The sequence below is a fragment of the Pan paniscus genome, chromosome 16 (genome assembly GCF_029289425.2).
Source record: "Pan paniscus chromosome 16, NHGRI_mPanPan1-v2.0_pri, whole genome shotgun sequence".
Taxonomy (NCBI): domain Eukaryota; kingdom Metazoa; phylum Chordata; class Mammalia; order Primates; family Hominidae; genus Pan; species Pan paniscus.
The window spans coordinates 37,464,102-37,490,023 of record NC_073265.2 but is presented as its reverse complement, the minus strand read 5'-3'; the positions used below and the strand labels follow the sequence as shown (position 1 = coordinate 37,490,023).

At 39.6% G+C, this 25,922-nt stretch overlaps 1 protein-coding gene and 1 long non-coding RNA gene across 4 annotated transcripts in view; one reads left to right on the top strand and one right to left on the bottom strand.

The window, feature by feature from the left end:
- Nucleotides 1–25,922, bottom strand: part of SLC12A1 (solute carrier family 12 member 1) — a 97,647-nt gene that overhangs the window by 54,594 nt on the left and 17,131 nt on the right. Inside the window, exons 5-13 of one of the 3 annotated variants that reach the window (XM_008956839.5) lie at nt 22,751–22,846; nt 20,004–20,143; nt 18,829–18,939; nt 16,494–16,605; nt 14,329–14,456; nt 7,823–7,907; nt 4,518–4,669; nt 2,408–2,515; nt 1,964–2,087 (exon numbers count right to left, since the gene is read on the bottom strand). In XM_008956839.5, the coding sequence (XP_008955087.4) occupies nt 1,964–2,087; nt 2,408–2,515; nt 4,518–4,669; nt 7,823–7,907; nt 14,329–14,456; nt 16,494–16,605; nt 18,829–18,939; nt 20,004–20,143; nt 22,751–22,846 (1,056 nt within the window). Of the gene's footprint in view, nt 1–1,963; nt 2,088–2,407; nt 2,516–4,517; nt 4,670–7,822; nt 7,908–14,328; nt 14,457–16,493; nt 16,606–18,828; nt 18,940–20,003; nt 20,144–22,147; nt 22,244–22,750; nt 22,847–23,374; nt 23,471–25,922 lie in introns of all 3 variants that reach the window. The other 2 variants (XM_003831481.5, XM_034938723.4) reach the window with 2 other exon arrangements.
- Nucleotides 13,246–24,963, top strand: LOC134729071 (uncharacterized). The gene is made up of 8 exons (XR_010109911.1): nt 13,246–16,618; nt 16,995–17,149; nt 17,326–17,575; nt 18,494–18,725; nt 18,852–18,985; nt 19,238–19,376; nt 21,740–21,861; nt 23,789–24,963. It is a non-coding gene; the product is annotated as an uncharacterized LOC134729071 (long non-coding RNA).

Sequence of the window (25,922 nt, the reverse complement as noted above, 5' to 3'; positions counted from 1 at the left end):
TCATTTTTCTTTGGGGATACATATTTACTCTTAGCTAGGGTTTCCATAAAGTAAGTAATAAAAAAGCCTACCAATCAGAAAATAGACAATCGAGACCTCTACCTACAAAAAGTTCAAGTGGCAATGGGTAGGTATGCGACTGGGCATACAATTAACTCCCCTGTAGCTTTTCTGGAGGCATCTAATCCTGTGTTCTATAACTGTTCTGTATGCAATAAGTAGGCTCTGCAGGATATTAGTTAAATAGCAGTGCACCGAAAACTCCCCAGTTGAAGTCTCCCTGCATAGGCCCAATATGTGTTCTCTGATTTTCAGGACTCTTTGTCATTCACACCTTTTTCACATCTCTAGAGAGTTCTACCTCTCAAGGCTAGCCAAAATATTATTATTATTATTATTTTGAGATAGAGTCTAGCTCTTGTCACCCTGGAGTGCAATGGCACAATCTCGGCTCACTGCAACCTCTGCCTCCTGGGTTCAAGCGATTCTCCTGCCTCAGCCTCCCTAGTAGCTGGGACTATAGGCACCCACCACCACGCCCATATAATTTTTGTAGTTTTAGTAGAGACAAGGTTTCACTACGTAGGCTGCACTGGTCTTGAACTCCTGACCTCCAGTGATCTGCCCACCTCAGCCTCCCAAAGTGCCAGGATGAACAGGCGTAAGCCACCATGCCTGGCCCCAAAATACTTTTGCCTCAGGAGTAAATATCTGGTATGATTTAATTCCAGCTGGATTTTTTACTGGGCAATGTAAGAAAAAATATAGAGACGTCATCCTTTATCTGAAGGTCAGACATCTATCACCCTCAATGATGCAAATGATGCAATGATGCAAATGCAGGCAGCTGGGTGTGATTCTGGAACATGGATACCAACAAGAAAGTAGGCAAAACAGCTGCCATGAAGCTTATGGGTGGAGCTAATGCACTTGTTCTGAAAGAATGATTTTAAAGGATATTATCTCATGTATACAAGACTTTAAAAACTTTGGTTGCTTATTCGCTTAAATGCAGCACAGGGCAATGATTTGAGATCTTAGAGGCTAAATTACATAATTGAAACATCTCTATATGAAATCAGTTTTAATTTAATTTTTAAAAATCTAACAAACACAGAGAGTTACAAATTCCCCTCTTCAGCCTCATACAAATGCTATGAGGATTCATGAATTATAGTCCCTTCCTGAGTTCAATATGTAATGATGAGGAGCCCTCATTGCTTGGCACTGCTGTGCTGGGGAAGTCTCTGCCCGCCTATGTGTGGCTCCCAAAGTCCTCTGCCTTCTGCTTCTTTTCCTCTGATATGCTCATCAGCAAAAGTGGGGCCTTAGGGAGGAGAGAGAAATGTGCAAGTTTAAGTTGATGAATGTGCCTCTCCAAGATTATGTAGCTGTTTCCATATCACCTGGGGAGAGGAAGCCGAGATTATAGTCTAGGTAAGTGATTCTCAAATACCAGTGGTCTACGAATCTCTTGAGGAGCTTGTGAAATGTAGACTCCTTACCCTCAGTGAGTCTGACTCAGTTACTCTGGAATTGGGCCTGAAGTCTCCACACTTTCCCAAACACCCCAGGTGATTGCGATATAGATGGTCAGTGGACTACGTTTCCAGAAACACTAACAGGCAATTCAGTTCTGCTAGGCATCAGGTCAGTAGATATGGCAGCTGGGGGAGACTCTAGATTTAGACAGTTTCAGGCAGGTGGGAGGAAGGATTCAGCTGCATTTGGTTGGATGGATTTCGAACACTCAGATTCAAAGAATAGATTAAAATTCAAAGTCTACCTCGAGTTCCTCAAAGGCCCTCTACACACAAGGATTTCTCATTTCCTTCTTAGATGCCAATATTCCCAAATGGGATCCTAAACATAAAACGAGTAATTTTTCAAACTAAAAGGAAAGCCCTATGAATAATCAGAAGAATTCTTTGGTTTTCAATAAAAACAAGAAAACTTTACAAACCAATAAGAATAAATGCCATGGCTATAAGAAAAGTGAGAATATATCCTCTCAGGGGTTCATTGTTTTTCCCGTATCCCTTTGCAAAAAACTGCAGGGCTTTGTAGATGTTGTCCTTGCACAGAGCCTAATGGAAAAGAAGAGGAGAAATTTGTCATTTATAGCTATGCACAGTCATTTTCTCTAGGTGATTCAAACAAGAAGATTTGGGGAAAGATTAAGTGGTACACAAGATGAGGCACAAGTTAACACTGCAGTTTATCATTCTTTATATTATTTGAATCGATCTTGACTATGTGGCAGACATAGAACTTGAGCCAGATGCAAACATTAACTCTTTCAGAAAATGATGGAAAATGATTGCCAGTGAGAACGAATATTTCAGCTTGATTCACATTCTGTGGAAATAGCAATAGGGAGAAGCACAAGCTGTTGTGCTTGTATTACCTGGAACACTTTGGGTGCGCTGACAAGGGAGGCCAGGGCGGAGGAGAGTGTTGCAGAAAAGATTCCCGCAGTGATGAGGGGGCCAAACCCTGATACCATGCTCATGACCTTGAGAAGAGAGGTACAAGTAAGAAGACTTTCTGTGATTTGGAATCTGTATCATAAGCAAATGGCTTTCAACTAGATTTCTCCCCCCTGCTTCATTCTCACATTCCTTTTGTTGTTGTTGTTGTTTGTTTGAGACAGTCTCGCTCTATCGCCCAGGCTGGAGTGCAGTGGCACGATCTTGGCTCACTGCAAGCGCTGCCTCCCGGTTCAAGCGATTCTTGTACCTCAGCCTACCGAGTAGCTGGGATTACAGGCACCTGCCACCACACCTGGCTATTTTTTGTATTTCTAGTAGAGACGGGGTTTCACCATGTTGGCCAGGCTTGTCTTGAACTCCTGACCTCAAGTGATCCGCCCGCCTCAGCCTCCCAAAGTGCTGGGATTATAGTCATGAGCCACCGCACTTGGCCATTCTCACATTCTTAATTTTATTTTTTAAAAATAGAAATGGCCTTTTTGGTTATTTATAAGATAATAAATGCTCACCGCAATATATCCAGAAGATATTGGAAAGAATAAAGAAGGAAATGGTTTCAAGGATTTTGACATTTTCCCCTCTGTTCTTTGTGGCCATATGTTTCTTTGATGATGGGGAATTCTATCCAGCAGAAAGTAGTATTTTAATAAGGTTTGGGGAGGGGCTCAGCTGTTTACTAGTCTTTTTACAGCCATTAACCTTTCTTCTTCCTGCACACAGAGGCTTTTCAGACCTTTGCTATTTCTGTGCTCATTAAACATAATTTTAGATCTGAGACATGATGTGATTCTATCAATTTAAGTCATATTTTGGAATAATGACTTCGGCTGAGTTAATTTCTCTTTGTGGGTTGTTAAAACAGAAGAATGAAGCTTTCGCGACAAATTTACTTCTCCCTCTGCTCACCAATCATGCAGACAAATTAATATGTTTAAAGTCCTACAGTTTTCCTAACTTCCATTGTTCCTTCCCTCTTATTTACCTTCCCTCTGGCACTCACCATTTCTCTCTTAGCCTTGTCTTCTAGGCTTTCCAGGGCCACCTCAAAGGCTTTGTCTAAGCTGAAGGCCATGTATGAAATGCATTCCAAGATTTCTCAACGAACTTAAAACAGGACTATCATTTGACCCAGCAATCTCTTTACTGGGTATATATCCAAAAGAAAATATATTATTCAACCAAAAAGATACAGGCATCTGTATGTCTATTGCAGCACTATTCACAATAGCAAAGACATGGAATCAACCTAGATGCCCATCAATGGTGGACTGGATAAAGAAAATGTGGTACATATACACCATGCAATACTACACAGCCACAAAAAGAATAAAATCGTGTCCTTTGCAGCAACATGGATGCAGCTAGAGGCCATTATCCTAAGCAAATTAACACAGGAACAGAAAACCAAATACCACATATTCTCACTTACAAGTGGGAGCTAAACATTGAGTACTCATGAACATAAAGTGGCAACAAGGGACACTGGGGACTACTAGAGAGGGGATAGAGGAAGGCAAGGGTTGAAAACTAGCTGTTGAGTACTATGCTTAGTACCTGAGTGAACTACTCACAGTGAACAGAGGCTACTTGTTGTAATACCCCCAAATCTCAGAATCACACAATACACTCATGTAACAAACCTGCACATAGAGGATACTCCCTGAATCTGGAATAAAAACTAAAATTGTAAAAGAAAGAAATACATAACAAGTGCTAACTAATCGAAGTTCCTTTCCACCATGAAATCTTGCACAACTGATTGGAACACACATAGTGCCAGGAGATGATCTCTCCCTGATGATGCAATTCATACCACTGCCTATTGTCTCTGACTACAGGAAATGTAACCATAGGATTTACTGCCATGTAATGACTGTATGACTCCTTTCCCTTCCACATGAATCATTCCATGCTGGATTCTTATCAGCCAATAATCAATCAGTTGCAGATTCAGAAATCTTACTCTATGTGACATTCAAAAAATGAAAATAATAGCAGTGAACATTTTTGAATTTTGCTTCAAACCTGGAAATTGTTCATCAGCCCGTACTGACATGGTTCATGTCGACATCTTGAGAAGTCATAGCCCAACCCACATGCTGCTGAACCATTGCAGTTCATCCCAGAAATGATGGTGTCATTCATGTTCCCGGTGGCATCTCGGACCACACAGGCCCCTGTGGAAACAACCGTGGCTTGTTATTTCTTTATAAAGTTCTGGTCCCTTACGGTTTTCTACTGAAAGCGTAGTTTACTTTGAGACTGAAAAGGTCCATTTCTTAGCCTCTGTTCACTGTGAGTAGTTCTTGATAACTGGAGGCTCCCATCTGCTGAGTCCTGGGGTTTCCCCCTTTCTGTAACAGGCTGCCGTTTCAACTCCCTGTGTGACTTAGATTTGAGTGGTAAGAGACTTGGGAGTTGACACTCAGTCTTAATTTCTTATCTCTTAAAACTTGCATAGCAGTGCTTGGTACATAACACATACTCAATATGTATGTCTGGCTTAGTACTACCAACTGGATGTTTTTCAAGTAGAAGGATTTATTTCCTCATCTGCAAGAGAGCCAAGGGGTGGCATTATAGAATTCTATTATAGCGATTAAGAGAATGCAGCCCCTCTTTTCAACTAATGATATTCCTTGCATAATTTATCAAACAGAGTTACAGTTCTACATTATATGCAGTTTTAATGGTTTAAACAATGAAGGAAATGTTTTAGGATAAAATACTCAGATTTCCTAGGCAATGGTCAAATAATATTGATCAGGTATCTATCTCAGCTGATCTATTCCATTATTTTCATACATTTGAGTGTATCTGTCATTTTCTACTATAGCATTCTATGATGAACGTCTTTGTGCATAAACTTTTTCTTCTAGGATAGATTCTTAACAATAGAATTATGGTCATTTAGAAGACTCTTGATATATATTTTAATCACTGGCATTCCCTTAGGATTTTTTCTAACTAATCTTTGCCATGTATTTGATAGGATTTTTGAAATATATGAATATACGTGTGAAGTATATATAAACTTTTCTGAAGTACATGAAGGATAAATACTTTACAAACTAAATACCAACCAATAAAACTGCTTTGGATTTCAAACTCTACCCAGGGTGGATTCTCATGCCTTGCTAATAATACCTTTAAGACAGGTCCCAGTGACAGGAATAAATGTGTTTCCTTAATCTTAGCCATGGAATCCACATTCCTTGAATTTGGGAGACTTAAAAATTATAGACTCTTTTTGTTTGTTTGTTTGTTTTTGTTTTTGAGACAGAGTCTCGCTCTGTCACCCAGGCTGGAGTGCAGTGCATGATCTTGGCTCACTGAAACCTCTGCCTCCTGGGTTCAAGCAATTCTCTGCCTCAGCCACCCGAGTATCTGGGATTACAGGCACCTGCCACCATGCCTGGATAATTTTTGTATTTTTAGTAGAGATGGGGTTTCACCCTCTTGGCCAGGCTGATCTTGAACTCCTGACCTCGTGATCCACCCGTCTCCGCCTCCCAAAGTGCTGGGATTACAGGCGTGAGCCACTGCACCCGGCCAATCATAGACTCTTTTATCTGAAAGAGCCATTTTAAATAATCAGTGCAGGGATCCTTTTTATCATAGTACTGAGAGGTAGCCTGCCAGCCTCTGCTTGAATGCTTGAAACTATGGATGTCAATTACCAAGTCAAATTATTCTTTCATATTTTACCTGTTTGCATTGTTCATTTATGTTGAACTGAACTCTTTGAATCATGTATTTTAACCTCTGCATAACAAATCTCTCAAATTCCCATGAAGCCAGGCCAAGAGCCATTATTTGTACTAATGACAGGACATTGACTCCATGGCTGTCCTTCTCCTATACTAGGAAAGTGTAGAAATGTATATTTTTCCACCCATTAGGGGCAAAACTAGAAGAAGCTCTGGAATCAGGTCTATACCTTTACTCATTCTCTCACTTTAACTGTAGAAAAAAGAAAACCACTCGGGAAATTTAACTTTAGTGGTTTCAAAGTCATTTAAAAATGTGTTGATTTTCTAAAGCACTGAAACAAAAAAAATCTCTTTACATGTAACTAAACTTGGACATGCCCCAACAATACATTTATCTACCTATTTATTTATTTTTGACACATGGTCTCACTCTGTTGCCCAGGCTGGAGTGCAGTTCTGTGATCACAGCTCACTGCACCCTTGATCTTCCAGGCTTAAGCAATCCTCCCACCTCACCCTTCCAAGTCGCTGGGATCATAGGTGTGTGCCGCCACGCCCGGCTAATTTTTTATTTTTTGTAGGAATGGGGTCTCTCTATGTTTTCCCAGCTAGTCTTGAACTCCTGGGCTTAAGCAATCCTCTGGCCTCAGCCCCCCAAATTAGTGGGATTACAGGCATGAGCTGCTGTGCGCAGCCCCAACAATACTCTTAACAAAGTTATCAAATTTCCTCAAATTAGAAACAATGAGACAGGGAAGGATTTAAGTTCATTTTTTCTTTTATCTCCAGAAACCAACTGTAGGTACATGTACCTTCTCAATTTCTCTTATAAGCAGAAGAGGACTGGGATGTACCCTTTGGCTTCCATGGTGGTCCAGCCTTGAGCTGTTTTCCCTGTTGTACACAGAAGATGGTTTTCTTCTCTAAATGTTGGGAAACCTCTTCCTTTCCTACTATGGAAAAAGTATGAGGCAACCCCCAACCAGGAGGAGGTGTGGCTGCAGGCAGCAGGTAGAACCTAAGTCAGTCTCAGGAACAGCAGGTGAGTACACATATTTTCTGTTCACTGAACAATGTAGGGGCTGGCCACCCACACTGCCAGCAGCTGGGTCTTGTTCTGATATCCTGCCAATTGGTGACAGTGACATTTCCATATTAAGGATAGCAGTACAAGGATGAGACACAGTCACAAATTCCACATCTTTCATACTTTCCTAAGGCTGTTTTTAGGTTTGAAGGGTTTTGTTTTTCACTTCTTTTCTCTACTCTGTTTCTCTCCTGCCTCCTAGAACAAGGGAAGTGTATGCCAGAAGTGGTGGCCTCCTTAGCAGTGGGATTATCATCAAGGGTGGTAAAATGGGACCCTCTTTGTGCTCAGGTAGAATGACAACCTGATTAGCTTTACTCTAGCCCTGACCCAGAGATGTCTGTAGTACAGCTTAATTGCCTTCAAATCCCTAAAGTATCCACATCATTAACATTAAGATACCAAGAACGGAATTAAAATTGTTGCCTTTTAAAAAACTCTGTATTTATGCTGCATTGAAAGCCCACTAGACGTGAACAACTGGACCCCTCGTAATTCTGACATTCTGACACTGGAGACGTACCACTTACCTACACAAATTGCAACCCCTAAGTAGGCAACAGTGGTGATGAAAATGGCCAGCATGGTTCCTCTGGGGATGGCATCTTGGGGATCCTTTAAAAAAATAATGTGGAGGTAGAAGAATACAGAGCCAAATAAGAACCATAGATCACTTGGAGTTATTTTCATATTTTCAGATTTTTAGGTTACCCTTCCTGAGGTAAGTTCTAAGAAAAGATCAAGCAAACAGCAAGTTGATGAGCTCGAGCTTTATTTTGGACAAAGACAAGTTGTGCAGAGTGAATAAAGAAATCTGTAAAACTTTCAGCTGAACAGAAGAGATCTCTAACTGTCCAGAAGGAAGTTTCTATAGAAAAGTATAGTAGGTAGTTCACTCACCAAGGCCTCATCCTTCTCTTTATCTCCTATGAATTTCATTTAGATGTATCACATCTTGAATTTGTAAGGGAAAATATACAAACATATCTGGCATGTGGATAATATCTCTGGGTGTATTTTTTTTATACTAAGCTTAAGCTTGCCTTTAAAAAAATCACTTTTGACTGGGTAAAAAGGATGATCTACTTACTAAATTTTTCAATCCCTTAAATCCCCTATTTGAAATCTAGTTCAGAAATATCTGCAATGGGAGATATTTAATTTCCATAAGCAGACATAAAGAAAGAGGCAAATTCAAGCTTAAACCAGAAAATGGGCTTTTCTCTTGCTTATAAGTGTATATACATTCACTAAATTGAGTTCACATCATACTTAATTTACCATTTTATATCCTATGGGGGGGATAAATCATATAAAATCAATTTTTAAGTAGCATATTGAATTGTATTCAATTCAACTTAATAGGGATTATTAAATAGAAATTTTAATGTCTTCACTTATACAGGACAGGGCCTGGCATAGAGTAGGAGTCAATAAATATTGAATTGAGGAAGGTACAATCTCAGCAGGTATGAGTCCCCCACCAGAGCACATTAGACTCATCAACACAAATAAGCAATCACTGCAGTCAAACAAAGTTTGTGCTTTAAAAAGAAAACATAAATATGCTGAAAAAGTCCATCAAAAAGGTCATGCATAGTGAAAATGTAGACTCAACTTGGTGACTGGAAGTCACAACTGAATCAAGCAAACCTGCCCCACATGGCAGTAGGCCAGCCCTATGGGACCACTCTGTGATCATTAATTTCTCCCCACTCTTCTAGGAGTATCTGTACACAGGGTTTGTTCTGACATGTACATACTGAGTCTCTTCCTTCCAAACCATTGTCGTCGTCAGTGTGGCAGGTGTATGCAATGGGCCAGCACACAGAAGGAAAAAGAAGGCAGTCATGACTGTGATGGGGCCTACTGAATCCCCTAATTCATGTTATGTTCCAAAATTTATTTGATTGATGAAGAATTTCTTGAGATCTGAGTAAAATGTAAAGAACTGACAGTGGGAAGAACAGAAATATATATGTATATATAAAATTTATGCATATTATATATATATATATATATATGGATAACAGATGTGAAGATGGAAGGCAGTCTTATACCTAAAACACAAAAACTTAGTTTTTGGCCATGTGCAGTGGCTCACGCCTGTAAACCCAGCACTTTGGGAGGCCAAGGCGGGCAGATCACCTGAGGTCAGGAGTTAGAGAGCAGCCTAGCCAACATGGCGAAACCCCATCTCTACTAAAAATACAAAAATCAGCTGTGCATGGTGGTATGCGCCTGTAATCCCAGCTGCTCGGGAGACTGAGGCATGAGAATCACTTGACCTGGGAGGCGAAGGTTGCAGTGAGCCGAGATTGCGCCACCGCACTCCAGCCAGGGTGACAGAGTGAGACACTGTCTCAAAACAAACCAACAAACAAACACCCCAAAAACTTAGTTTTTATTTGCAACTGTCTGCTACAAGCTCTAAAATGGCTTAACAGGAGTCACATGAGATTCCATCATGACTCTAAGACATTATTATTTATTTGTTTGTTTATTTATTTATTTATTTATTTATTTTGAGATGGGTTCTTGCTCTGTTGCCCAGGCTGGAGTGCAGTGGCTCAATTGTGGTTCACTGCAGCCTCAACCTTCCCGTGCTCAAGTGGTCCTCCCACCTCAGCCTCCCAAGTAGGCAGGATGATAGGTGTGTGCCACCATGCCCAGCTATTTTTTTGTGTGTGTTTTGTAGAGACACGGTTTTGCCATGTTGCTCAGGCTGGTCTCAAACTCCTGGCTGGGCTCAAGCAATCACCCACCTGGGCCTCCCAAAGTGCTGCGATTATAAGCATGAGCCACCATGCCCAGCCATGATCCTAAGACATTAACATATAAATCTGGATGCCAATATATTAATGTATGATTAGATATTCACATTGTCTGGTCTGGCTAGCTTTCTCTTAAATAGGGCTCAGGAGGACTTTGACAAATTATTGGTTTTCACTTGAAATGTAGTTTCCATCCGCAAGCAGTAACCCAAAACCTAACCTTCTTTACCTTTTTTCATTAGACATTATATTTTTCCTTAGGACAGAATGCAAGCAATCTATTAGATTCCTGCTTTCTGGGTATGTCAACCACATCCCAATTTTGCTTCTCTGAAATCACTTCTTAGCTTTCTTGATTAGACTTGGGTATTTTCTAAATCTTCTACCAGGTACATATTTACAGATCATCTGTTAGTGCATTATTAGCAAATGTAAGGTTCTGGATGGGAACTTTGTAGCGTGCCTTTGTGTCCATGAGCTTCCTTCCAGAGGAGGATTCTGAGGCTGTGAGCAGAGATCAGGATCTTTCCTACCCTATAGTGTGTAAACAGTAAATGTTTCCTAAACTGACTGCATCCATTATGTTATATTTCTAGGTTCACTTTCAAAGAGAAATAATATCTACGAGTACTGAAGTTTCCTCCCCATTTCCCAACATATTGTCACCTCCCAGAACTTAACATGGTTGGCCCCTCCGGCTTGTGACCACGTTACTACTTCTCAAAGCATTCTCCTCTCTTGATTTTCATGACCCCACTGTCTTGATTTCTCCTGCTTCTTAGCTCTGTCTCTTTTTTCTTCATGGACTTGCTTTTTACCATTAATACTTTGAAGGTCTGTGTCTGCCTGAACGCTGCCTCAAACCTCTTCTCTCTTCCCTTTTGCACATACCTGCATTAACTCATCCATGTCATGGCTGCCAGTCCTGCCCTAGCTCCTTTCAGAGCTCCAGACTCATACATCTAGCTACCCACTCACTAGACATCGCCACCCCATGTCCTTCTGCCATTTCAACCTCAATAGACAAATGTGAGCTTCCTTTCCTCATCTACTATACTGTGGAATCAATTTGACGGGTTACAACCAGCGTTAAAAGAATCCAATAGAATAGAACTGATGTGAGAATATCAGAAGGCATTGCTTGTAATAAAGTAGAGAATCATTTGGGGACGATTTTCTAAGTGTGCACTTGGTTGTGATGTATAATGTTTTCTTACTGTGGATCATAGTAAAAAACATTTTTTTTTCTATTTCTTCTCCTAATTCTAACAAAAGCTGATATCTTTGGTTCTTTTCCTCTGCATGGCCTTAAATCAGGCCCATGTCATCTCTTGTCCAGATTATTACGGTATTGTCTAATTGATCTTTCTGCCTCCAGTCTTCCTACCTATTACACCGTTTCCCCACCTTCCAAACCACCCTCCACAAGCTGTTAGCAGGCTCTCTCTAACACACTTATTTAATCATGTTATTCCTTTGTCTAACCTCCTTAGAGTCTCTAGCTAGTTTGGGGATAATATCCAAACTCTATTGTCTGTAGTTAAAAGGACCCCTGAGTTCTGTATATAGTAAAAGTATATAGTATATAGTAGTGTATGTGTTAAAAGTTAAGCCTAATTATAAAATCATAAAAGTATTTTTAAATAAAAAGAATGCAACATTCTACAATAATATTATGACCATGTATGCCCCCAAAATCTTAACAGGCCATTGTTTGTAGTTTCTTTACATGTGAACTCAGAATCAGAGATTTCTCAGTAGAGGCTGCTAAATAAATGAAAACTTCTTCACTAACATAACAACCCTAAATCAAGTTAACACTTATTTTGAAGGGGGAGGAATTTTAAGTCTCGTCTTTTCAGATAGAAATAATATCTTCTCTTTCTTTGCTTACTCCCAGAGTACTTAGGACACATAGAAAATTATTTATTAATATGTTTATTAATATATTAATGAAGGATTACATACACTACTCTGCACATAAAATAATTCTCATTAGCAGCATCTTTCTTGGTGCCTTCTTACATCCCATTTCTTCTGTTTCAAATGTCCATCTCTTCTTTGTCCTGTTGGCAAACTCCTGCTCATCCCTCAAAACCTTGATTGAGTGTCCCCTCTTCTGAAAGTCTTCCTTTACTTTTTGAGGGGACAGGCAATTTCTGCTTCCTCTTTCCTTTGCACTTGATTCTACTCTTGCTTGTTCTAATTCATATAAGGGAAGTCTGTCTCCTCCTTCGACTCTGAGCTCCTTGAGGGAGAGGTGAAGCTCCTTGTTTCCTCAGTGCCTGGTGTGAACAGGCACTCAGTGAGGGCCAGCTAAGCGGAACTGACTACTATACATCTGATACAAACTTGTTTTTAAAGAGTCTAAAGAAAGAGCAATATTCTTTAATTTAAAGGTGCGCTTATAATTTGCAGAAATTTAAATCAGTGACCTCTGATACTCTTCCAGAACTGACAAACCAGAAGTTCAACATCCACAGCTAAATTTCATTCAGCAGTGATACTATTTGAATCATTTTGAACAAGTTATTAACTTTTCTGCACTTCAGCATAATATTTTTATGCCATATTTCTGCTGGAGAATTTACCATAGCACTGTGGCCCCTAATATAAAAATCTAAATGCCTTTATTTATTTACTCAATTAGTATTTATTGAGGCCTTACTAGCTTTGAGGATACAGCAATGAACAAAATCAAAGGCAAACTCTCTACTTTCATGGAGTTATATTCTAGGGCAAGCACCTCTGGCTCAAGTCCCTCTAACAGCTGTTTCCCTTTGCCTTCAAGGTGATTGAGCCCCATCAGGGTTTCTCCAGTTGAACTGTAAGAGACTTCTCACTGTCCCCAGTTTCCTTACGCCTGACTATCCTCTCTGCCTGGAATACTCTATATTTCTTCATTAATAGCCAGCATCCAGACTTTGCTTTATGCTCAGGTTCAAAAATTATTTCCTTGAGAAAATCATCCCTGATTAACTTAACAATTATTTGTTCAGTATTTTCATTTCACTTCCCGCTTGAACAATGCATATGTTTTTCATGTATGTATATTTCTTAATGAGTCTTGAAAATATTTCTTGTCTTCCAAAGTTGATAATAATTTGTTGTGGTAAAGCCTGTGTCTTCTACTTTGCGTGTGTGTGTGTGTGTGTGTGTGTGTGTGTGTGTGTGTTAGAAATGGCTTATTGTCCCCTGATATACGTCCTCACTTTCCTCCTTTTAATACTAGGACCCCCTAAGATTTTATCTGGGCATGTGGCTGCCCAGATAGAGACTACATTTCCCGCCCTCCTTTGCAACCAGGTAAGGCCACAAGGCTAAATTCTGGCCTATGGAATGTCAGCAGGAGCAATACATGCAAGTTCTAGGAATTGCTTGCCCTCTACATGCTTATCCCCCTTCCCATGGACTGGAATGTGACCTTGCAGATGGAGGGCAAGCCCCAAAGTAACGGTGAAACAAAGAGGTTATCTGGGTTTCTGGGCTACCTTTTGGAGCAGACTTTTCTTATTCCACTGGGTGGCCTACGGGATGATTTAACATAAAATTTTTATTTATTTATTTATGAGTATATCAAGACTCATCAAGAAATATACATACGTTTTATTTATTTTTGTTTTTTAAAGAGATCAGGGTCTTGCTGTGTTGCCCAGGCTGGCCTCAAACTCCTGGGTTCAAGCAATCCTCCCACCTCAGCCTCCCAAGTGTCTGGGACTATAGGCATGTGGCACTGTGCCCAACTGAGCTAGATTTTGTGCATTAAAACCTGCATCTTGTTTAGGCCACTATTGCTGGTCTCTTATAGCATTCCCATATCTTAACTCATACCATCCTCTTTGCAGTACTTCACACAGAATAATTAAGTGGGAAGCTAAGTGAAAATGTGATTATTTTCCTTTGTTTTGTTTTGTTTTTTTTACTTTTACAGGAAAATATTCCTATTCATTTGGGTTTAAAAGAGAAAGGGTGGTTCTGGTATTTTTTTCACTGAACTACATTTATTTTGGGGAAATATGACACACTATCACACTACCCTGTTCTTCTGATATCACTGAATAAGACTTTTGGAAGAATTATCTGGAATATAAATCCAAATTTGGCATTAAAAGAGAGAACTTTTAAATCATCAGGAAATCTTGCAGAAATCTACAGTTTGAATCTGTAGGGTAATATGGTCACATCTAACCTCTCTATCTCCTTGTGCTACCCACCAAGTGTACCACCACTCCCAGGACTGCAAAGCAGAGCAAACAACATACCTCCAAATCTCCTGAGATATTGGCACCAGCAAGAATCCCAGTAGCTGCTGGGAAAAAAATGGCAAAGACAGAGAAGAAGCCTTCACCCTTTGTGAAGCGTGGCCCAAAGTTTTCTGCAAATATTGATGCTGCAACATAAATTATAATAAAATTATGATGTAGACATTTTTCACAGTACAGGAGATTAAGTTACCATTGGCTTCCCTAGTCCTAAATGCAAATACATTCCTATATTCTAATTTTTTTTTTTTTTTGAGACAGAGTCTCACTCTGTTGCCCAGGCTGGAGTGCAATGGCACGATCTCAGCTCACTGCAACCTCTGCCTCCCAGGTTCAAGCAACCAAGCAATTCTCCTGCCTCAGCACCCCCCAAGTAGCTGGGATTACAGGCGCCCGCCACCACACCTGGCTAATTTTTTGTATTTTTAGTAGAGATGGGGTTTCACCATGTGGGCCAGGCTGGTCTCAAACTCCTGACCTCAGGCGATCCACCTGCCTCGACCTCCCAAAGGGCTGGGATTACATGCGTGAGCTACCGCGCCCGGCCACATTCCTATATTCTAAATGGAATGAACTTGAAGATGTGGTGTACTCCTGAGGAGCTTTATGTTAATATTTGCCAAAAGTCAAAATATATATCATAAGGTTTTAGATCTGTATGACATAGCTCTGAAAAATCAATTTTTGTGCCAAAAGAGATCCAGGTTGCCTGACTTTTTTGCATCTAGAAAAGGTTGAAAGAGGAGGAGATGAATTCTCTCATGATCACACTGGCATACCCACAAATGCACCACCACACACATTCACACACACACAACTACATTCTCACATGCATAAATACCATAAACAATCAACACACTGGTTTTCTATGCCTTTTTTGGTAGTTGAAGAACCTTGTGTGTGAGTCTACTTTACAATTTTGCTACTAATGTATGAATCTTTTTACTTTTTACTCCTAGATATTAGATCTTAGCTGCTTATACCAAATCCTCAGTATGGGAGAATATTATGATGAGAAGCTTTGTTAATAAAATAATACCATCCCACACATTGCCACCAAATTATTAAATAAAAGGAAACAACCTAGAAGAAAAACAGAAGGAAAAAAGAGAAAAGGAGAGGAAAAAAATGTGAACAAAAGAATCTGGGATGCAAAAATAGGAAAAAAGGCTTAAAGAAAAAATATGGTAGGAATGGGAAGGAGGGAAAATGATAGAAGGGAAAAGGATATTAACATGCAAAGCAAACCAGAAAGTCTTTATGAAGAAAAGGAATCAGGAAGAAAGAGGTATGTGATATCAAAAAGAAATAAATACTGACAACTGAGTAAATAATAAAGGGAAACATTTAAAAACTCAGCAGTGGATTCTTGAGTAAGCTAGAGGGAAGAGGAAAGCAAGAACAGATAGAAGGAGTAAAATAAGGAGAGAAAGAAGTCAAATTTCATGCTCTGTGATGTTATCACAGGATGCTACACTGAGTAACTCCTACAGTCTTTTCTGCCTGAAAGCCTGACAGTGATGCTTAACTAGGTAATGCTATGGGAAAGCAAGGTGCAAACAAGTCTAGCAGAAAGAGAGAAATGACTATGTTTGACTTTAGCGCTCTGCAGTGGTTGAACAAACTGAGCTGTGTCTCTGTTTCTACTATTTGACAGCAACAACAAAAGGTTTACAAAGCACTTTCACATCCACTGTCTTATTTGTTTCTCAAAATTCCCTCAGGAAGTTCTTATTATCACCCACATTTTGGCAGGAAAATCTGAGACCCAGTCACATTAGGTGTTCTTTCCAGCTGTTAAGTGGCAGAGTTGAGATCCAACCTTGGGTCTCCTGAATCCAGCTCCAGGCTCTTTCCTGGAGAAATTTACTATCCATTTTATCACTAGTTAGTTATCACTAGTTAAACTCATATATTTTCTGGTTCTAAAACCTATGGTGTGCCCAAATTTGCTGGTGAAGTACTGGGTTTCAGAAGAGAATGATAGTTTTTGTCTCTATTATGTTTCCCCAACGTACTTCCCATTTCTTTTGGGCTTCCGCATCCACAAGTAACTTGAAAGGGGAGCCAGGCATTCCGAAGGCTGGGGTTGGGGTGATGGGGATGGTGATGAGGAGGGCAATGGAGAAGTATTTAATGAAAAGCAACCAATTTATTCCATGTACCTTGGTAATTAAAGAAACCTCTGGACTTTTTCTCATTGTTGGATGGAATGACAGTTCCAATGAAGAAGTTTGCAATAGCAATTAGAAGAATGACCAGAAGAATGACTTGGGCCTGGAATGGAAAGGTAAAAGGAAACCAAATCAGATTTATTTAACAACTTTTTACATAATTATAAAAGTTAGACATGTCCACTGCAGAAAGACTCTATCTGATATTTCAGTTAAGTCTCTGCTACCCAGAGTAGGTAATACATGCATCCTTATTAGAATGGCATGTAAATAGGTCTTATTCTACTTGGATGTATATGCCACATTTTTAATGGCACATGTGTTTGGGCAGTTGAACGTGACATTTCTGTAACATTCTAAGTAGCAGGTGGGTAACTTCCACCATTGTCCCAGGAATGTAAATGAAGCCAAAAGTTTTAACACTGATAAACTTGAGGGGGGTTTTGTTTGTTTGTTTTCGGCAGAGCACTTATGGGTTGTTTCTGTTCCCAGTGCTAACTGCAGGAGTTCGAGAATGCAGAATGATGAATACAATTCCTGTGATTCCCAGTGCACTTGACGTCAGGCTGCTGCTGTGTGCTCAGCACAAGCGGTCTGCAAAGTTGACTGGTCAGATGGTCTTCCTTCAGCCCCTCCAATGCTGCAAGGTGTTTATGGCTTGGTGTTGCCATATGCTGTTTCCTTTACCTGGAAAGCACTTCACTCTACTTCTTGCATAGCTATTTCCTTCTTTTCATCCTTTAAGTCTTAGTTACCTCCTCAGAGAGGCCTTTCTTGACAATTTAATCTTTTATGTTTTATTATTTTATTTTGTTTTCCCAAGATGGAGTCTCACTCTGTCGCAAAGGCTGGAATGCAATGGCGCGATCTCGGCTCACTGCAACCTCCAACTCCTGGGTTCAAGCAATTCTCCTGCCTCAGCCTCCTGAGTAGCTGGGATTACAGGCATACGCCACCCTGGCTAATTTTGTATTTTTAATAGAGACAGGGTTTCACCATGTTGGCCAGGCTGGCCTCGAACTCCTGACCTCGTGATCTGCCCGCCTCAGCCTCCCAAAGTGCTAGGATTACAGGTACGTGCCACCGTGCCTGGCCCATTTAAATAATAACAGCTATCTGTTCACTGAGGGCTTACAATAGAACAGTTGAAGATTTACTTTACCTGCATTCTTTTAGGTAAATAATACCACCAACAAACTGACAACCTTATGGAGTAGGCAATATTATTATCCTCATTTTAAAGGTAAAGACACTGAAGCACCGGGAGGTTAAATAATTTACTGAAGGCTGCAGAGATATAAACTGGATTCAAATTCAGGCCCTCTAACTACAGAGCTGGAGCTTTAAATGCTACCCTCTACTGCTACTAAACTTCATTGCCTCACTCAGGGAATAAAGTTTTCTAAAGTAGGGTTCTGTGTTTTTTCATCACAGTGTCCTGTTGATACTAATTTTCACAAATTCCCTTTTTATATTTATTTCTTTATTTGCTTGCTTATTATTTATCTCTTCATAGACCATATGTAGGGATTAGGCCTGTTTTGGTCACAGGTGAATATCAGTGCCTAGAAGAATGCTCAACACGTGGTAGGCACTAACTTAATTTTTGTTGAATGTGTGAATGCATAATCTACAAATAAATGCCATGTAGGAATGTTTTTTATTGACTTATAGGTGGGAGGCTTTGGCTGTCTTTCCACATCTCATGACTGCTTGAGCTCTAGTTACTTCATCCACAAGCACGTAGGAATATTTTCAATTGCACCAGTCACTTGAGGGAATTACAAAGGAGGCAAAAGACATGTTTCCCATCATTCAGAAATTTACTATCCATTTTATCACTAGTTAAACTCAGAGATTTTCTGGTTCTAAAGCCTATGATGTGCCTAAATTTGCTGGTGAAGTACTGGCTTTCAGACAAAAATGATAGTTTTTGCCTCTCTTATGTTCTCAACACACTTGCCATTTCTCTTGGGCTTTTGCACCCACAGGCAGCTTGAAAGAGGAACAAGGGTTTGTGATTGAGAGACCCAGGCTTCCAGCGTGCACCACTGCTATGATCATAAGGGGTCTGCGCATAAGGCAGCCGCCTTGGTGACAGCACAGAGAGACAAAATACGGCAGTCATGTGACTCATGAGCCCTGAGTCATGACTGCGTGGGCTTCGTGCTTTGCAGGCTTGGTGTTCCACCTAGCACTTGCCTGCTCATTTCACCATAGCAGGTAATAACAGCAATTCCTTTCGAATATGGAGTTCCTTCTACTCCTGCAATTTGTTCAGGACCTGACCAGCCACTGTTGATAATATCATTTTTGAGAAATTTACCTTTGCCTCCCATTCCATTCCAGCTACTGAAATTCCTAGAAGAATCACCACTGTGATGGAGCCTATAATCCGGATGTCATTGGTTGGATCCACCATCATCGAATCACTCTCCTGGGGAAACAAATTATTAAGTGCTTAGAGATACAGCTTTTTGCATGTGAGTCTTATTGCAGCATTTAACAGTAAAAAGAGATACTATACAATTACACCTGGGGCCATATAGGATAATAGAAAAATGGAGTATTCATAAATTTATGAAGATAAAAAACCTAGCATTTTTTTCTGTGATAATAGGCCTTTGATAGTCAAGGTTAGGAGTTAGACATTTTAGAGATTCATTCTAGCTTTTGAAGTTGTTGTAGTATTAAGTGAAAATATGTATACATATACATATTGTGTTTTATTTCAGAAGAATGAATAGTTATTTCTGTGTGTCAAGGGGAATCCTAGCAGAATAAAAACGGATGGTTTACAGTGTAAATCCTGAAAGTTAAGTGGTGTCCTATGTAAGAACAGATGACACAAACCTGATAATGCATCTCTTGAAGGTAATATACCTTGTGAACTGTAAGCTCATTTATTTATCTAATTTTTAAATAGAAGTACTTTTACCAATTGAATTCAGTGAATGCTATCATTACTATGAGAAAAGGACTAGAAATTAGTTGATATATCAGCTAATGAATGTGCTTGCACATGCGACATCCTAGACTAGGCACCTAAACTAGGAAATGGCTAGTTTTCTGGAGTGAATTATTTTAATTTTTAAACTTTCTTTCCTTTTGGAAATCTATAACCATAATCATAGTACTACTGTTGACAGTAATATCCATTATTTATCTGATGTTGCATATTTTACACAATATTTTGTGTACATTATTTCATTTGGTCTGTGCCACACTTCTGTGAAATACATATAACAGTATTATTAGCCCATATTATAGATTTGGAAAACAAAGTTCGGAAGAATAGAGGAACTAATCCAAACTTTCTTGGCTGGTAAGTGCGAGAACCTGGACTCAAAGCCAGATCTTCTGATGCCAAGCCCAGGCTCCTTCCACTATATTTAACTTTTTTCCTCTCATTTAGCTGTAATGATATCCCTTAGTGCCCTGAGAAGGCAAACTAAACTAAATTATGCTGCTTGGCAGAAAAAAAGAAAAGCTTTTAATTACCTTAAGAAGATCTACTACAGTCTCAGCAAATCCCACCACATACATAGCAACAGCCACTGCATTAGCAAAAGCAAAGATCAGGCCTATTGACCCACCGAACTCGGGCCCTAAACTTCTGGAAATAAGATAGTAGGCACCACCTGAAACAAGAAATGAACATACTTTACATTGAGGAACTGCTAGTTTATATGACCAAATGATTGTGACTATCTGAGAACATTTACAGTGTGAATTATTTCAATAACAGTATTACAACTTCCCAGTAATTTTAGGAATCCTGTGTTACCCAGTGAATAACTTTAGCCCTTCTTGGTACTCTGTACTTAATCTACAATAGAAGTATCCTGACTTAATAAAGCCCACTCTATTAAAACATAAATGTAAAAAAGCTACAAAAAAGAACACAGCAAACTTTACAAAAAATGCGTTGTCTTTATAAAAATATCATTGGGGTATTCAAATTAATAATGCAACTGAAGTAAAATTTTATATAAAAAATTTCCAGGAATAGGAAAGTCTAGGTAGAAAATGAAGTAGTTGAAGTTTATCTTTGTTTTTCTAACTTCCTTTCTGTTGTGTATATATGTAAAATATATATTTACACATATATAGATATATGTACATATATACAATTTCCTAATATATATGTGCTGCATAAAATAAGATATCTGTATTATCCATTCTTTAAATCAAACTTGGTTTTCTATGTTTTTAGTGAAAGAAGGCATGATATATATATATAAACATATATATACAAAACATATATAGGTACATACGTAAAATTTTCTGATATATATGTGCTGCATAAAACAAGGTATCTATAGAGTGTGATGTATTATTCATTCTATAAATCAAACTTGGTTTTCTATGTTTTTAGCTCAAGAAGGCACGATTATTCCTAAATACCCATATATGTATGGGTGTGACAAGTAGGTCCCTTGCCTGTTGGCCACTGAGAGCACAGTGTTTGGGAGTTGCAAGTGGGAAGAAAAGTGGGGAGGGTCTGGAACAATTACTTCTCCCTTGGACATTGAAAAAATAGTTCTATTAAATATATATAGTTGCATACTTCTGTGCATATGAAGGATTGAACTAGATTGGTCAAATGCCAAAAGGGTACCTAGGGCAGCTTATTGAAGGTGAAAAGCACTAGATGTTAGGAGGTCTGATTATCACAGACCATAGTAAGATTATGACTTCCTATACAGAGCTGGCTTTGGAGGTAGGCAGAGTTGGCACAGCAATGACAAACCAACATACCTAAAGACAAAACAAAATTACTTTTTGCTGAGAGAAATTTCTTTCACTATAGTAACTCTTTTGGGCTCAGGGGTCAAAGTCCTCTCTAAAAATGTAGCATATTGTCTGGGTGGAGCAAATCCCCATTATTTCCTTTATACAGATCACCTTAAACAAATGAGCTAGTCAGTTACCTAGGTGGGCTGGATCAACATGAGAGACAGGCAGAAGTTGAGAGTGGAAGTGTGTTGTGGGCAGGATGTTTTAGAAGGCCCTAAGTAGGAAGACCTGGATAAGGTGCCCAAGTAGAGAACCAGAGAAACCAAAGGGGAAGGGGAGGGGGAACCAAGGAAGATAGAACAACAATACATTTCATCCATTTCACTTTCTGCCTAGGCTTGCCTACTCCTAGATTATTTGAAAGTAACTCTTTGCTTATTTATTTGTTTATTCCCTTCTAATGATCTTCCCTTGCCTGTTGGTCATTGGGAGCACAGCGTTTGGGGTGAGCCCCGAGGCCTGGGTGCAGGAGTGGTTTACTGAGTGGCAATCATCAGCAATGCCATCTGGGGCATTGGAGAAGACCCATGCTGAGAGGACCTGCGAGAGAGCATCCAAGGTACAAAGAAACCATATATTTTGCTATAATATTCCATACCTTCTTACTAGACACATAGTCACTCTCCACTTTATAAACATGTTTTGTTACAAGAAATGGGTCATGTCAATGAAGATATTCCAATTTTAGTTGAGAAAAATTTTGCTTTGCTGTTTAAATTTTGGGTTATTTTGTTTAGGACACTGGGGACTAATTAGCAATATGTTACTTTCACTTCCAATAGTAAACTAACTCCAGACATTACTAGTAACCAAGCCTCTAGTCATAAGTAAATTAATTGGCTTACCTCCTCTTACTACTCCATTCGTGCAAATAGCAGACATAGAAATACCTGTGAGTGTCGTTACTACCACACTTAGGCCAATGATGATGACTCCAAGACCTGCAAAATCCCCCAAGAAAGGTGTTTGGTTCCAGTACTGAGAGAAGTCACCAGTACTTCAGGAGGCAGCAGTCTGAATCTTGTCACAGAAAGATCCACCTCCCTGTGAAAACCTGAAATGTTCTAAAAGATCCCATTTCATGAAGGTCTAGGAAGCACCTGAAATGTACTAAACGTTTAAACAGAAGCCAAATCTGGAATCAGTTTCCAAGGAACATCAGCTAGAGGTGTGCAGACTAGCCTGAAAAAGAAAAAGTTTACCTAAGGAAGGTGCACATCTGTAAGGCATAACCTACAATGTGCCAGAGAGATCCATTAGAAAAGAGACCAGAGTAGACCTGGACTATTCTCATCATACCTTAGGTTTTCTTTGGCATCCAGCTCCTCCAAATAGCCAGGCTTCAAGAACATTGGGCTACTTCCTTGTTCCCATCAAAAAGAAGTATAAAAAATTGTTCGCCTACCCGTAGCAAGTGATGAGGGCATTAGATATCTTAGAGATTTTACCTCCACGAACAAACCCGTTAGTTGCTATCGCAGAAGTTGACAACCCAGTAATAGAAGTTACCATGGTGGAAAGAAGAATTATGAGAACTCCAAGACCTGTTAGCAATGAAAGATAGAAGATATTGCATTTTACTTTTCTTCCTTGGATTCCCTATTGCTGCAAACTACACTGCCTTTAACTTAAGTTTTCAGGTCCATGCCTCGGGCTCCAACGGGGTTTCTTTGTGCTAAGGAGAAACTGGTTTGCCTGGCATAAAGACCAAGTCAGAGAACTGCTCATTATGATGAACGATGGTTTCCAAAAGTAAACACAATCGAAAGTGCAGACTTGGAAAGGAAAAGTTGACTTATGCTGGTGTCCTGGGACAGAAACTATCCTGGCTGTGAAAAGAGAAAACATGACATTTGACCTTCTTTCTTGCTTGAAGGAACTGGAATGAGAAACTTGGGGGTTTGACAAAGGTTAAATCCTTCCCCATTTTTCTTGCATCTCTTTGCCTGATGGGGGAAAAGAAACCAACTTGCATTACCTTTGAAAACACTCCAGAAAGGTCAGTGGTGAACTGTTAGAGCCTGTGTTGCCTTTACCTTACAAATGATGGTGCGGGTCACAAGTTTAATTACCTCCTCTGACACATCCATTTGTGGCAATAGCAGAGGTGGATAAACCAGTGATACCAGTCACTGTCACGGCTAAGCCGATGATAATCACACCAAGACCTCAGTTGAAAGAGGAAAAATAAAGGTATTAAATGGTGGAAGAATTCATTGGATCATTTACATAAAAACCAGCAAGTCTAGGGTAAACATCAAAGGACCACATTTGAGTTTAACAAGTTGGCTAGGAAATCACCATGGAGTAAATGCTTAGCTTTGAAGTTTTCTGCTTGTAGTAGCTCTGGTTCCAAGAAACTTAAGAGCTAAAATGTGCAGAACTAAGTTGTACAAAACAAAGCCACTAGGGCTGGTCAAAATTTAATGTGCACCCCATCTTATTATTATTATTATTTTTAGAGACAGTCTTGCTATTTTTTCCAGGCTGGTCTCAAACTCCTGGCCTCAAGTCATCCTCCTACCTCAGCCTCCCAAGTAGCTGGGACTACAGGCTTGCACTATTGCACCTGACAGAATTCCATCTTTGGAGAAGTTATAGACACCTATAAACATGATAATTGGCCTACAATTCCAAGCTGTCAAGATAACTAGAGATTAAATGTTCATCCTTCCAGGTTACTATCTTTTTATGTACATTTGGTCACATAGAGGTGGAGAACTACATACAGTATAGCAAATTATTCATCTGGCAGATGGGTAAAGTGGAAAGAATGAAATTAAATTACATTAACTTGTTGACCGTGTGAATTCTGGAAAGTTGCTTATTATGATATGTCACTTCAAATAAATAAATAACTGAGCCAAAAATAGCAATGAAATTAGAAAGAATGCATGTGTAAAATGGCTAGCATAGCACATGGAACACAGTACACACTCAATGATATTGCTTTTTGATCATATTCACAGTAGTCATAATACTTACTGCTTTTTAAAAACCTACTATATATCCAGCTATGTGGCAGGTAATGTAAGAAACACAAGACACAAATAAAATGAAATTTAAAAAGCTGCCCCAAGGATTTTATGGTTCAGAAGGTTGATGATTATAAGGAGAGGGAGAAAGTGGTAGAGGCCAGAATTCAACGAAGCCGTGACTGCTTTCAGCTTCAAGAAACACATAGCCAGGAGGCTACAAAAGGGTATCAGAATATATCACTCTGGCATAAGGATTATTTGGAGCTGAGACAACCGAAAAAAAGTAGATACAAGAAAAGCTCTCGATCCCTTCCTATTTACCTAAAAACGGGACATAAATTTGTCCTCCCTCCCCTCTCTACCAGAAAGTGATGTCTCTGATTACCAGAGACAATTTTGGATGCTTATCTGCCTGACAAAGGCACCACAGGCATCTACAAAACAAGCTTTGCTGACAAGCTCTTATCTTCCATTCCTTTCCTTATATATTTACCTTGGCAGCATTTGCCACCCTATGAATGAAAAGTCCTTTTCCTTTGTCTTATCACCTCTCTACAATTTAATTGTTCTGTTGTTAAGATGATATATAAGCCCATGTTCTAAGCACCCCTTTAAGTCACTCATCACTGAGTGGTCCCATGTGTATGTACCATGTACATGTTAATAAATTCTGTTTTTCTCTTATTGATCTGACTTTTGTCAATCTAATTTATAGGCCCCCAGCCAATGAACCTAAGAAGGGTAGAAGATAACTGTTTTTCCTCTCCTACAATACCCTCTCTAATGGAGGCCGACCCAGAATTCAGGGAGAGGGCTGTGGAGTCACAGCCACTGAACTCACCCTGGCTCCATCCAGAATGCTCTGGTCTGGGCTGTTTGGTAAGCTTCCCTATGTAAAGTGAATGCTCCGTAGTTGTTGGCAGGCTCTCTCGTTCCAAGTATGGTTAGAAGGGTAGTCAGCCACGAGAGGCTGTGATCTCTCTGGCCATGCCCAAGGAGAAGGGAAAGTGGAAGGAGGTTAAGGGCAGCAGTGGGAATGAGTCAAGGTATTAAAGGCTGGTTCTTTTGAAGCTCTTGGCCATACCCTGTCTCTAACAGCAGCCTCTAGGCTTTTTTGCAGGTTAAGGTGGAGTGGGAAGAGGCTAACTAAGCACAGGCTGCAAACTTGGACCATATTGCTTTAGACCCTGTAGACTCTTAAAAGCTTGGGGTTGTAAAAAATAGTTGGACCAAATTCTTCATATCTATTGCAGGGATACTGTGGTGAGCAGTGCCTCTGTATCACTATGTGGCTTCAGGTCCTTGTGCCACTAAAGGTGATTTATTCTGCACTTGTTTTGCTCCTGACTTTGTTTTGAAGAAGCTTGATAGAAAATGTTTAGCATACCCCAGAAACTCTACAGGACCATATAATTTGCATTTCATAACACTAAACCTACTCCAACCTTATTATTTCCTCACTGTTATTTTCCTTTTGACTCTAGTTTTTTCAACAATTCTTAATTCATCCTTTTGCATTGTATACATTTCTCCAAACCATTTGAAATCTTGGAACAAAGTTTTATACTTTTGAACAGCAAGGGATTTGCTTCTCTCTCATAATCAAACATAAAATCCCAGGGTAGAAGGCAGCTTGGAGAAC